At 58.3% G+C, this 14,055-nt stretch overlaps 2 protein-coding genes and 2 pseudogenes across 4 annotated transcripts; all 4 read right to left on the bottom strand.

The window, feature by feature from the left end:
- Positions 1–1,423: 1,423 nt before the first annotated feature.
- Positions 1,424–3,058, bottom strand: LBRM_27_1820 (conserved hypothetical protein; the record flags this gene model as incomplete). Its single annotated transcript, XM_001565887.1, has 1 exon — positions 1,424–3,058. One exon carries the CDS (start codon positions 3,056–3,058, stop codon positions 1,424–1,426), a length of 1,635 nt encoding a protein of 544 aa, XP_001565937.1.
- A 1,064-nt stretch (positions 3,059–4,122) lies between these two features.
- On the bottom strand, positions 4,123–4,551 carry LBRM_27_1810 (annotated as a pseudogene). Its single transcript has one exon. A coding segment is annotated over exon 1 (429 nt).
- A 2,526-nt stretch (positions 4,552–7,077) lies between these two features.
- Positions 7,078–8,445, bottom strand: LBRM_27_1800 (putative molybdopterin synthase sulphurylase-like protein; the record flags this gene model as incomplete). Its single annotated transcript, XM_001565886.1, has 1 exon — positions 7,078–8,445. One exon carries the CDS (start codon positions 8,443–8,445, stop codon positions 7,078–7,080), a length of 1,368 nt encoding a protein of 455 aa, XP_001565936.1.
- Positions 8,446–9,595: 1,150 nt separating this feature from the next.
- LBRM_27_1790 lies at positions 9,596–13,461 on the bottom strand (annotated as a pseudogene). The gene is given in 2 exon segments: positions 9,596–9,958; positions 9,961–13,461. Coding segments are annotated over 2 exon segments (3,864 nt in total).
- Between the last annotated feature and the right edge of the window lie 594 nt (positions 13,462–14,055).

The raw sequence follows: 14,055 nt of genomic DNA, 5'->3' as shown, positions 1-14,055 counted from the left end.
GCACGCTTACTACTCAGACGAGCAGTCGAAATAACAGAAGGGATCGAGTAGAAGGGCACTGCAAAGGAGAGGAATCGAGGGGGGAGGGAAGGTGGAGGCGATGAAGCACTAAGTCGTTACAATGTCTTCACACACTGAGACTTGTTGTTGTTGTTGTTGCCCTCAAGCCCTCAAGCCCTCTCACCCATTCACCCACACCCCGCCTTCGCCTTTTCTGTAGCCGTGGATCTCCCTCTATCAGCATTCCCGCGTGCAGGGACTTGTCAGTAGAAACACACCTCGAGTTTGTCCCTCATGATTGCCTGCATCGCTTTTTTCTTTTTTCTTTTTGTTCTTATTTTCACCATTTCTTCTTGGCTTTTAGATGATAAACACAACAGTGGAGTACAGGCGCACACGCAGAGAGAGAGAGGGAAAGAGGAAAATAACGAAGGAAACACGCGCACTTCCATCAACGCAGCGGGGGGATCGAGTCGAAGGGGGGGGGGAGGAGGAAGAGAAGAGCAAAACAGGTGACTCATCCACAAGTACCCAAAAGAGACACACATCTACACACAGAAATGCGCAATAGAGTATTGGCGGGCGGGCGGGTGCCAGAAGCGGCAGCCGCTCTCGGCCATGTGATGTTCTTCTAGTCATTTCTTTGCTTCCGCGTTAAAGTTATGTTGTCTGAATCTCTTACACCACCACCATTCATAGCACTTACACATACACACACACACACCCGCAGACGCGCCCCGGAGAGAACGAAGGGGTGGGGGAGTGAGGGAGGCAGCTGCCCACCAAAACGGCTGGTCCACGGTTAGTCACGTGAGGACGCAGCTACATCAACACCTCCCCCCCGCTCATACAGCGGCGCATGAACAAACAAACATAGCGAAGGAAGAATAAGGGAAAGTAAGAAGCATCGGCCGTGCCACTGGCGACAAGAGGAAACGCACAAAATTGACATCAACGACTACAGGTGCACGGGAAGGGGAGGGAGGAAGAGAGAAAAAATTAAAGAGAGGATGACGAAAGGCGGTAGAATGGCGTGAAGAGCACCCACGCATGCCTTTTCCAAGAAACACTGCGTTGGCAGGGCGACACAGGAGGTGGTGAATTCGGTGACGCTGATTTGGTCAAAGGGGCAGGGTGGGTGGAGTGACAGCAAAGATAGGCATCAAACAGCGGCGAGGAAGGCACAACGACGACAAGCAGCAGCACACACACACACACACACACACACATGGACATCAATCTAACGGAATGAAGGAGAGGAAAAAGATGAAATTGCTCCCCCACGACACCCACACCCACACCCACGCAGCAGTCTTCTCCCTTGCAGTTTCGTCACCTCGTTCTTCGACCTTCCTTTGCCAAGTTTCCCTGCCTATCATTTGAAAGAGGTGGTCTATAACACTTTCTTCCAGCAGTCCTCGCCCTACAATCCCAGGGCACGCTTCGCTGCCTCTGCATCACTCGCCACGGCTTGCAGCTGATCTTGTGGCAGCATGAGCAGCTGCATAATCGCCTGTTTTACCTCTTCGTCCGAGCTGGTGGCGTTGACGATGACAGCCATGACATCGGGGGTGATGCCGGGCATCAGGCGCCGGCGCATCTGCTCAATACGCGCCGGGGTGTTAGCAAAGAAGAGCGGGTTGCTCGGGGTCCCATCGTCGTGCACGACAGCGCGGTCCGGGCGCATCAGCACCATGTCGTTCGCGATCGACCACGTGCTCGTGATGCTGTCCCACGTCAAAGCCAGGGTGCGGTCGAAGAACGTGGAGATCATGGGAGCCTTTCCGGCAGGGAAAGTAGGCTGCAGTGTCTCCGGCTGGATCGGGTTCCAGAGGTAGCGCATCTTACCGTGCACTGTTACCACGCATACAGGCACGCGCGTGTGGTAGCTCTGGTCCATCATCACCATGTTGAAGTTTGGGTTGAACTCGATATCCACCGACATGCATTTGTCTCCGCCGCACATGTTCCGCAGCTTAGAGACAATCTCCTGCGGGCCCTTGGCGATGTTCCGCATCGAGCCCGCACTGTCCGTGGCAAGGTTTCGGAAATCTTGGCTCGAGCGCAGCTTGGAAAAGTCGGCCTGCATCTGGTTGCGCAGCTGCTTCTCCAGGTCACCAGTGTTGAGCACCGCGCTGGCGGGCACGCGCTGGGGCAGCGGCTCCGGGCCGCGGCTGATGGACAGTGCTGAGAACTGAGAGCCGTACAGGTAGGTGATGGCGTCATAGTTGCGTGAGGCCATGGACTGAAACATTGTCTGCTCAAGGTAATGCAGGACGCTGAGCTGCTGCTGCGACGGCGGGGCTGAGTTGACCGGGTTGGGGAGGCGCAGCAGAGCCCGGTCCACAGCGATGCCGTCGATCATGTTTAGTCGCGGTAGGTCGCGGCTAAGACGGGTGGAGTAGTCCTTTTGGTTTGCGACGGGGTTGCCAGTGAGGAGAACCTCGTTGAGGCCGTCGTAGCGCTTCAGCCCGCTGACGAAAGAGAGGTCGTTGATGTGGTTGTTGCGCGCAGAGATGGCTGTGATACCGCGGTGAATGTCAGCGTCTGCCAACGCAGTGAGGAACACCTTGAACTGACGGATGCTGTTGTCGTCCAGCTGCAGCACACGGATACGGTCGGCAAACTTCTCGCGAAGCACCTCCGCGAGCACCTTGCAGAACGCGACGCTGTTGTAGTCTACGCGCTTCTGCACCGGCTCGAGGTCGGGACTGGCGCGAGTGTTGGACAAGTTCAGCAGGCCGTTTGCGTCGTTGAAGATGTGGCTGTACGACTTCTCGAAGAGAAGAGAGAGAAGCACTTTCATCACGTCAGCACCGCCGCTGCTGCCGCTGTTGTTATTCTCGCTATGGTTATTGCTACGACTGCCGCCGCCGTGGTGGGGGCTGAAGCGACCACCACCGCCGCTGCCGCGACCGCCACGACCGCTGCCGCCGCCACGACCGCCATTGCCGCTGCCAAAGGCACCTTTGCTGTTGCCATTGCCAAGAATGCCGCCACCGCTAAAGTTGCTGCGGTTGTGAAGGGTGTAGCCCTTCTTTCCATACGGGCGTGACATTCTCTTCAGCTCAGCAAGAAGACGGCAGATACACCGATGGGGTGCTAAGAGGGCACGTTGCCTAGTTAGCAGCACGGAATCGCCCGTGGAAGAGCCGTGCGAATGCTTAAATGTGCTTATCGCGTTTCCCTATGTGGCTCGGGTCTGAGTATATGTGCGGGTAGGACTGCGGGGGACTAGAGCAGACCGACACACAGAAGAGGAGGGGAGCGGAATGCGTCGAACAAATGGCGCTACGCATCCAGACGGCGAGCCTCAGCAACTACAAAGACCGCGCGGCGGTCGATAGAGGGAGAGGCAGAGATACACCCAGGAAAAGGCTAACGTATTCGCTCGTTTTTTTCTTCGGTGGGTGGCTTGTTTTTATGTTTTGTTTCTGCTCGTGCGCAGCTGTGAGTGCAGAAGGAGTGGGCTGGTCGGCTCGCATGGAGTAGAGGGCAGGGAGGTAGAGAAGAAGGGGGGGGGAATGTTGATGAGCATGTGAGGTGCGATAGCTGAGCCTCGTTCTCGTGCGCTTACACGCATTCAAGTTCATCTTTACATCTGAGGAAAGGCAAGAGGCTGCACGTACGAGTCGCCCGCCCCCCTTTCCGCCTCCTCTTTCCTTCCTTTCACTTCGATAAGGGAACAAGAAGTCAGAAAACACATGGCCACACACCAATGCCTGGCGCCGCCAGCGGATTGTTCCCGACTGTCAGCCGAGCGCAAACACCATCTGTGTGTCCGTGTGTGGTTATATTGGGTTCTCTGCTTGATTGAGACTCCGCTGGAGTCGACACGAGAAGAGGGAAACAAAAACAAAGACAACTGAAAAAGGCCCAGGCGCTGAGGAGGAAAAGAGACCAGGTGAGGAGAAGTGGGCGGCCAGGAGGAGAGGGAGGAAGGGGAGGGGGAGTGCCGCATTTCGCCTCGAACACCCCGGCGCTTGCCTTCTTCGCTGCACCCAGAACGGAGTTTTCACTGTTTGGCGCGATGTGCGACTCGGATAAAAAGCGCATCCGCCTACTGATGGTAGGTCATGCACTGGCAACGCATTCACAGCACCAGCATCTTACCAAGCTCGATCAAGCTTGCTCGAGTTCACTACGGCCTGCCCCGTCATTGGCGTATGTGGTCACGGAGTGACACTTTTGGTACCCTCGGATCGGATGAGAGCGCCTAAAGATGGGCAAGAGAAGCGGAGTCATTGGCACCTCCATGCCGTCGACGGTGCGAGCGGGGGTCTGGTAGAGGGAGAAGGGACTATGGGAGGCAAAGGGATCCAACAGCTCCGACAGTAGCTCCAGCCCCTGGCGCTCTACAGAGGTGAGCAACCCCATCCCCCGCACCCTCTCGAAGACGCCTCCCATGGGCCCCACTGCCGGGTACTGGAGGTCGTCGAGGACCGCAGACGCCATCTCCTAGTTCCACTGCTCATACAGCATGCGGCGCACCTCCAGAAAGTAGCGCAGTCCTCGCTGACGTTCCAACCAAGTTGGCGACTTCACAATCATGAGGACGGTCCTCTGGTGCAGGCATAACAGGGCGCACTCAGCCTCGTGCACACGCAGCAGTACACCAGCATGCAGCACAGACAGCGCCGCTCCAGGTATACGACCATGCGTCGTGTCCCCTCCGCCTCCACTTCCAAGGAACACGCGGTGCGGGTACACACAGGGGGGGGGGCGTCAGCTTCCTCAAGAGCACTTCCGGCTACACAAGCAAAGAGAGCGGCAGCAGTCGAAGCACGTGCTTGTGGTTCACCATCGGAATTATGGACGTGAGCGGCACATTCCTCGCCGCCAGCCTCAGGATCTGCAGTGGCGATCCGGCGTGCAGTCTACACCGGTTTCTCGAAAGGTGTCTCAACATCACTGAGCTAAGCGCTCCGACCCTTCAATCGCAGCAGTGACGGAGATGGGATCTGTAGGGTATCTGCTGTCCTGCTTGGCTGTTGCCAACGAAGGAAGCGAAGCCCCGACGACGTGGCATGACAACCATGGCGCTACGGAAAGCATCTCCTGCGCCGCGTCGGAGGCGCTACTGAAGATGCTTTCGATATGGGCCCGAAAAGAAATCACAGCGACAGGCTGTCGCCGCTGTCTCCCCTGTCCGCGTACGGTGCGCGGCAGCTCACACGTCACACCAGAGCCCGGGTCTTCGTCTGCAATCCCCGAGGTCCAAAGTAGGACTGTCTCACGAACAGTTGCCGAGTCGACTGTGATAATAGAGACCGCGCGCGAGAAAGCGGCACCGGCTGACCGCGACGACAACGAAATCGCTCGGACCGCAATGCGGGAGTTCCGATGAATGTTCGTGTAGTGTGCCAGCGACGCCGAGCTATCACCGCTACTGCAGGCGCCGACAGCGGCGGGCGACGAAGTCCGCCACAGTAATGGAAAAATCGTAGTGCTTCGCGGACACACACACCGTGGTCCACCCGTAGACGTAGATTAACCCAGCTGGAGTGAAGAATGCATTGTCAGAGGCTGGTACACCGCCAGTCGCGTCCCCTGAACTCGCTTCTTCATGTGCCTCCGCTGCTGCGTTGCCATCAGCGTTGTCGGAGTCGGATGCGTCACCGGCAGCAGGCGCTGGGTACCCAATCCAGTCAATCCAAACAAACAAACATGAACTACACTGTCACTAGCGTACACAATGTGCTTCGCGGTATCCACACAGCAGACTTCTCTCAGGGAGTCCCCGGTACTGAAGCATAGTGGAGCGGGAGCGAAGAGTTTGCGTTTCTCTGTGTGCGTGCGGATAGCACGAGAGACAACGTAGTATACAATGCCCACGTTGTGGCTTCACCGTCTCTCCTGAGTGTGGCGCTTCTTGCCCCTCTCTCTCTCTGTGTGCGTAAGCCGCTCAAAGCAGCCAGCAGGCACACCGCCACCAACGGTCAGTCAGTCACGTTCATATCCCGATAGAGGAAGGAAGGGAATGCTCTGCGCCACGATCGCATGGGTTTCATGCAAAGGTGCCCACATAGAAAGAGGGGGCGAGAAGCAAGCGCAAGGAGCACAGGGCCGCACTCGCCCAGTGAGCGATCTGTTGGAAAAAAAAAAACAAATATGCCCAGATGTCACTCAAAGGGGAAAATAAGCAGAAGTGAATGCGCGACAGGACTCGCCACGCGCCCACTCAGAGCAAACGAAGGACAGAGCAGAGGGAAATCAGCGGACTCGCAGCGAAACACGGAAGGGAAGGGTGAGGGGCGGGGGCAATGGATTGCCAGTTGGAGACGTTCCCTGGCTGAAACAGGTCTTCGTTATACTGCAAAAGACTCGAGAAACTTACAGAGTACACGCCCGCCTGTTAGAGGGGGGGGGGGCAGGGGCGGCGTGGGTGTTTGTGTGTCGTGTTGGGAGTTGTCGTGCCGCGAACGTGACGGGTGTTAGGAAGGGGCTCTCAGAAGTTTAGGAAGGAAAAGTAAAGGAGAGGGAGCGTGGTGCAGCGACGGAAACAGGGTCCAAGACATCAAGGTTGGGTCCTCTCACGGAATGCGTTGTCAACGCTGCTTCGAGCTCGGGTGTGCTCTGATTCACCACTTCATGTACGCAAAGGCGACCCCTCGAAGGAAGGGAGGGGGTGCAGGGAGAACGATGTCTGCCGCCCATGCGCGAGATTCTTGCGACGTCACTTCATGCGGTGGGCAGAGGGTTTAGCGCACAGGCCGGGGGAAGGGAAACCTCGAAATGCATCAAGTGAGAGCCTCTCTTGCGTGCACCATCTTCGCGCAAAGCTTCCTTCAACATCGATTTTCCTTCATTCCTTTCGCTGGAGCACCACACACCTCGGAGCTTGCTTTTCTTTCCTGCGTGCCACGTGACAAGGCCCCCTCAGATGGTGTTTGATATCGTCCCCCACTTTGGCCAGGGCAGCTGTGAGCATATTATGAGGGAGTAGTTGTAGGACTGCGAAGACACAGCCGGCCTCCTAGTCGGTCAAGCACATCTCGTGAGCAAAAACTACAGACGTCAAAAAGACACGGACCAAAAACAAACCAGGGATGTGTGCGGCAGAAGAGAGCCACACCGTCAGTAGTAGGGAAAGCCTCTGTCCACTTCGCAGTGGTAGGCGTTGAGGCCGCCGCTGACGTTCTGAAAGACGTATTGGCCAAGTCGAGCCGCCGTCGCTCTGTCGCCCTTCGCCTGTTCCTCCTCAAGCGCCGCCCGAATCAAGGCTGTTGCCTTAAGAGAGTTGATACCGCGACGGCACAGCACGTACACCATCACTTCTGGCACTGTGCCGCCATGAGCGGCAGCAGACTGCGGTGGCAGTGCCTTCTCCAACACCTCCGACAAGTGCGTCACCACCGTGCCCGCCCGTTGCCACTGCTGCATCGACTGGTACGGCACATTTACAGAATGCGGCAGGTGCGCCATGTCGTACTGCACGCGCGCGCGCACGTCGAGTGTGATGCAGCGCTCCGCCGTCGCCGCCGCAGCAGCACCGGGCATGTGCGCGGCGTACTCTGAAGCACTGCATGATCTACCAGGTGGACTTGACGTGTAGGCGGCTGCACACGACTTCGGGACGTACTCAGGGCGTGCCAGTATAGCTAAATCAGCGAGTGGCGTCGCGTCCGCCAACGCTGTAGCGCTGCAGGCCACACAGCGTGGCTGACGCCCACGTAACTTGACGACACGCGAGGTGAACTGAAGACCGTTGAAGAGAAACAGGCGGCCACTCAGAGTCTCACCGACACCTGTTGCTACTTTCAACACCTCCAACGCCTGCAAGCAACCGATCATACCCGGCAGAGGGCCCATTACACCGCTGTCGTTGCAGCTGCCAACCGCTTCTGGAGGAGGTGGCTGCGGGAACAAGCATCGATAGCACGGGCCTCCCCGATAGCCGTAGACTGAGAGCTGCCCGTCCCATCCTATGGCGCTTCCGCTAACGAGAGGCTTACCGCACCGCATCGCAGCGTCGTTGATGAGGTAGCGCGCCGCCACGTTGTCCGTGCCATCAACGACAACGTCGCACGTAGCCAAAAGTCTCTCGGCATTTGAGGGTGTGAGAGCCTCCACGACTGCGTCAACATGCGCCCCTGGAAATAGTCGCAGACACGACGCTTTCGCACTAAGCGCCTTTGGCTGGCCAACCGCTGCCGTCGTGTGAATCACCTGCCGCTGCAAGTTCGACAGCTCCACGTCATCAAAGTCAATAATTGTGAGCCGTCCGACCCCAGCCGCTGCGAGATACAACAGAATAGTACTGCCCAGCCCGCCAGCGCCGACGCACACAACATGGGCATGGCGGATCTGCTCCATGTGAGCAGCACCGATCTCCTCCACTAGCATCTGCCGGCCAAAGCGCTCTACATTGTCCTTCGTGAGGGTCGGTGCAGCAGAGACGAACGCGCCGTGCGGCAAAGCATTGTCACTTGACGATGCGTCCATCCTGATGAGGACGACAACAATATAAAAGGAGAAATCCTGACGGAAGGAGGAGGGAGAGAGACGTGTGTGTGGGGTGGGGTGGGGGGTGGGGTGGCCTGGCGTACGTGTGAGCGCGTTCCCACTGTCTCGTCTCTTCTAATCCGACTTAGCCGTTTTCTTTTCCTTTCTCGTGCGCCTTCTGTTCTGTGCTCTCCTTCGAGCGGAGTCTTGAAGGATGAGAATCTGCTAGCACCAGCAGTCCACCCCTATCACTGAGGGTGCTGCACCCAACGCAACCGAGCGAGTGGCAACTCAGTGACAGTGATTTCAACCTGCAGAGATGCTCTGACGCACAAGGGAGGAGTGGAAATTGGGGGAGGGGGAAGATGGAGAGTGCTATCATGCGCAATCATTCCACACCTGCTCACGCTTCAGTCACAGCACACACGATGGAGCGAGAGGCAATGTGACCCCCATAAGATAAGCTCACAGTGAAGATACATACACACAAGCACACGGCGTTGCACTACAGCAACACCCCTTTCTTTTCTTATTGAACGCAGCCCTGATGACGGCTGGCCACCCCAACGCGTGTGGTATCCGGCCCAGTGCTCACTCTGTGGGGAAGACAGACACGCAGTCTACAGCCTGCCCTCGGGTATGCGGCCACGTGGGCACTTGGTGTCGATGGACACGTCTGGCCTGGCGCTGTGCGGACGAGACGTGTGGTCAGGGTAGCATTCGTACCAGCTCACCACGCCTCGCGTCGACGGCATAACACACACATACGCACGCACCCGCTGTGCTCTCTGTGCTAGCTGTGATGCTGAGCGCAATCCTGGGCCTGGCCTGTGCTGCCTGCCGTGGGATGGCAGTGCGGCGGAACGACACCCAACACAGCTGGTCGGCCCGGTTCCTTGACAGAGCCGTGTGGTGCAGCAGAGGCATGGGCGAGCTGCGATTGGCTGCGCATCCCCGCTGACTTGTTGGCGGTAGGACGAGGAGCTGAGAAAAAGGAAAGGCAGCTGAGCCAAACAAGGAAAAGATGTGTGCAAGTACGATACAACACGCTAGGCATCACTGAGCACTGGGCAAAGTTCGTTGGGCTGTGAAGGGCGCATCCACCACGTTCGGTTTGGGTCCTTCCCTAAATCACCACCTTTCACACGCTCTACACAAAGCGATCGAGTACACTGGGCGGGACTACGTGCGTCCGTTCCATCTCCGGACACCGCGGGAGGTAGCCTTGGAGTACATCCATCCACACTGCTAGCGCGTCGGCGCAGCGGCACACCAGCGGCGGCGCCGACGCCTTGTCCTTCCCCACAGGGGCTGGGGCCCTAGCAAGGATGGAGACTCGCATCACCTGCGCGAGTAGCTGTAAGAGAAGGCGTGTCGCCTCTAGCGGGAATTGCTGAAGCAGACTCGCAACGCCGACAGCGAGCACGGTGGGGTCTACGTCGGCGTTCTTCCCCGCCGGAATGCAGCTGTCAAAGCGGGGGCTGTAGGTGCACTGCTGGACGTTGAGCAGCACCATCACACACAGCGGAAGCACAAAAAGAGGCAGTGGCAACTTTGTCGGCACCGCCACAGGGAGAGCCACGCCGCTGCTAGTGGCGGGAGGCGCATGTGAAGGTGCACCAGCGTTAAACCCGCTTGTCGTGTTGTCACCACTGAGCGAGACACCGTCACTTGCGTCCACTGCCTCATAGACCGTTGCAAACGGCTCTGTGAGGCCGACAGAGCTGAGCAGCGGCGCCGTGCTGCACACCAATCCCTCCGACACCTCTGCGCACGGTCGCGAGGCGCCGGCAGCCCTCGCCTCGAACGGATCCCTCGCAAGATGGCTGTCCAGTGTTGCGACGACGGCGGTGTTGACGGCCTGCACACACGCAACCAGTGCGGAGCTGGCTTGCTGTCTGAGCGCAGTTGGTGGGCGATCAGCTGGCGCATCACGGCGATGCGTCCGACGCGCATCATAATGATGCCAGTCTCCTGCGCAGCTGCCGATGCCTCAAGCATGGAGGCTAGCTTATCATAGTCTTTCAAGAAGGTCTCTTTCTCCGGAGTCGCGGAGGTAGGCATGCACCGCGTCCAGACGTCTTGTGTGACGCCACGCTGGGCTTCCTCAAGCGACACCACCGACTCTGCAAGCCGTTGGATCAGTAGCTGCACGTCTTTGGTGGCAATAAAGCTCAAAAGCTCGTCGAGGCAGGCTAGCCCGGTGCAGTCCACTGCATCCGCGACACGGGAAAACAAGCGCGGCCCCACACACTCGCACAAACGGCGCCGTGTGAACCACGAACCGTAGGCGGGAAAGTAGATGGACTCACGGGGGTCTGTCAGGTACAACAGGTGCTGGGTCAGGTGACCAAGAAAGCTGTACGCATCCTTGGGTTGCGCCGGCACAAAGTATGGGATCGTAATGCTCTCGGATTGATAGGGCGAGCTCCACGGATACACCTTCTTGGGGCAGAGCGCGTTGCACTCCATCTGCAGGGTGAAGCGGACAATGCGCTGAAACTCCTCCATCCAAATTTTCAGCCCTTGCACGTTCACAAAGTCTTGGATATACTCAAAGGAGTTCCGCACACCACGCAGCCGGGCCCCAAGCTGCACCAGCTCTTTGTCAAGTTCCTCTACCGATGACGGCTTGGACCGGTCAAACCAGATGCCGGAGTGCAGCTCGCGCGTGATGTGCTCAACGAGCTCCTTGCGTATGCCGTCCTCCAGGAGTCGATGCGGGTTGACGCGCACGACACCCACCGTTGTTTCTTCCATTGCCAGCAGTCCGGCTGCATAACGGGCTATGTCGGCCGTGTACGCACAGAGCTGCTCCCGCGTCTCGAGTTGGCTCCACTGCTTCCACTCATCGCGCTGCAGCTTGCTTGGGCACTCACGCAACCTGTTCGTGAGGAGGTACGTGACTTTGTTCAGCACCTCGAAGATGGAAGTCGGAATCACCTGTAGAACGCTTCGTAGAAACGAAACCACCTCCTCTGAGTAAAAGGTGGAGGTGAACTGCAGCGCACGCTCGAGCCGCACATCGACTCCCAGAACACTTGCTGCGCTGGCGGCGATGCCTTGATCAATACGAATGCACGGCATGTGAAGCAGTGACGAGAGCTTCACGAAGAGTGCTTGCATCTGCGCCGCCACAACTGGCCGCTGCCGAATGCGACCCTGCAGCTCGCGAACAAGGTATCCGCGTGCGGAGAGCAGCTCCCATGCATAGCTGAAGTCAGTTACGGTAGCGAGTCGACCCAACACACGGCGCTCAGCATTCATATAGTGCAGCATCTGGTGCAAGTCAGCACACGTCTCTCGGACGTACTGCAGCACCTGAAGCTGCTGGTTCACCTGGGCGAACTCCTGTATGTTCTCCAACGCCGCCACTAGCCGCTGCAGCTTGCGCCGTGTCGTGTTCGCGCTGTGCCGCTTCATGTGCAGGTTGGCGATACGAGCACCGACTTCCGCAAACCACCGCTCCAGCTCTACGTCGTGCACAGACGTGTCGAGCAGGTTGTCCTCCGAGAAGAAGTGCGATAACTTCTTCATGCGCAACACCGCCTGTCGCTTCGCACTCGCCCAGCGCGCTGTCTTCTCCCGCAGCAGTACGGCGAAGCGCGACTGGACGTGGTGCTCCAGCTGCGCCGTTGCCAGCAGGAGAGTCAGAAGCTCGTCGGTCTCAAAGCTGGCGCGCACCGCTTGCCCAGCAGCCGACGCGGCGGCGCGCAGGCTCTCTTGATCGGAGTCGCCGTGAACGGGAGACGCCGGTGGCGATGTCGCCGAAGCGGAGCACACCCCGTGGAGCACAAACCAGCGCAGCACCACGTTGGATTCCGTGATGATGGGCAAGAGCGACGCGTGCACATTGTCCAGGACATAGTTCTCTGTCAGGACCCCCTCCTCCAACACTGTCTGCACACGTTCGGTGCTGTGTGCCAACGCGCCACACATACGTTGCAAGTGATAGGTGACATTGTGCGTCTCAAGAGTGCGGCACAGGGCTGCACGTGCTGCTGGAAACGCCGCCCAGGCAACAGATAAGTCTGCTGTGTACCCACCGTAATAGTGAACGACCCAGTTGTCGGCAAAGTGCTTCTCGACCAATTCCTTCATCACCGGCAACTGCTGCGCCAGCACATCACCACAGAAGAAAAGAAGAACAAACGCGAGACCGCCTTGCGGGGCCATGGCAGCGCTGCGGTGCTCTGGGTTCGGGTAGTGGCTGGACATGCGGTAGATGTCGTCTGACCGGATGCACGCCAGCAGCCGCGCAACAACGCCCTTCTGCACCGGAATGCGTTCAAAGACGTCGATTGAGTGGTGGCGGCTGCGACCATCACTACAGCCGGCAGCCGCTGGTGACACCGGCGCGCGCTTGGCGGGGCTTCCGGATATAGCTGCGCCCCCACTTGCCCCCTGACTTGTGGCTCGACATAGCTCCGCCACTTCCACTGTGTGTGCCTCTCCGGCACCTCGGTACCGCACATAACTCACGATGATGCGTTCTCGCACCAGGCCGCCTATTTTGTGGTCCATCAGGAGCAGCATCACGCCGTAGAGGTGATACAGCTCGCAGAGGAGCTGCTGACCATCCAAGGACTCCAGGACTGTATCCAGCGTTTGGGCCACGTGCTGACCGTCTTGGATCTCGCGTACGTAGCGGTTCAGCTCGGTTACGTAGCCATAGATGCCTCTAAAGAGCGTCATGAACCTCTCCAGCAGCTCCATGTGCGTATCATAGAATTCCTTGTCCAGAATCAGTAGCTCTGTTGAGCCTGCGATCGTCTTTTCAATCTGATCCTGGTGCTTGAAGTAGCTGAAGTCGAAGATGAGCTTCGCGTACGGTGTCCCACTCGGGGCCGTAAACTCAGTCGGTATGTGGGCGGCCAGTCGCTGCAGGGTCGCAAGGATTGTGCTGCCTCGTGCCGCCAGCTGCAGCGCGTTGCGGCCACAGTCGTCGTCGAGGAAGTTGACGCTTTCCTCATGATCGGAGGAGTGATCGACGGCGACCCGGCCCCGATGCGCCATGGCGCACCACTTAGGGTACAACCCAGCCGCAAGCAGAGGAAAAACAAACAAATAAAGAGGCACGGGGAGTCAAATGCCTGTCTTTGGCGTAGGCGAGCTGAATCTCTGCGAGTGCGATAATGGCAGAGAAGAAGAAGGCAGGCGCAAGATGGAGAGCAGGTGGTGAGCGGAGAGGGGAGAGGGTGTACACTGTGGCAGCAGCAGTCGCAGCGCGCTGCAGACAACGAAGAGCCAAATGCACTGTGAGTGAAGTGGAGCGGCATACACGACGAGGGGAGGGGGAGAATTCAACACCTTCCCAAAAGAAAACACAAGGAGAGAGGCGTGGCTCATCGCACGGTCGTGTGGCACAATGACAGGCGCCTACTGCAGCGCATGTCGCGCGTCCACCTCGCGGTGACGTCCTTCACCGTGTTTCTCGTCATCTCCCTCCGTGCGCGTCATTAAGGGCGCTGACTTGCAGACTCCCCTCACATTCCGGTCCAGAGACTGATAGCTGTGTTGCCTCCTTCCCCTCTGCCTGCGAGTCTTCCCCACCCCCACCCCCACTGCGTTGCCATGCGTACAAGCGAGCACGACGATGCGTGTGCATGA

Source organism: Leishmania braziliensis, chromosome 27 (assembly GCF_000002845.2).
Source record: "Leishmania braziliensis MHOM/BR/75/M2904 complete genome, chromosome 27".
Lineage (NCBI taxonomy): Eukaryota > Euglenozoa > Kinetoplastea > Trypanosomatida > Trypanosomatidae > Leishmania > Leishmania braziliensis.
This window is presented reverse-complemented; position numbering and strand designations above follow the sequence as displayed.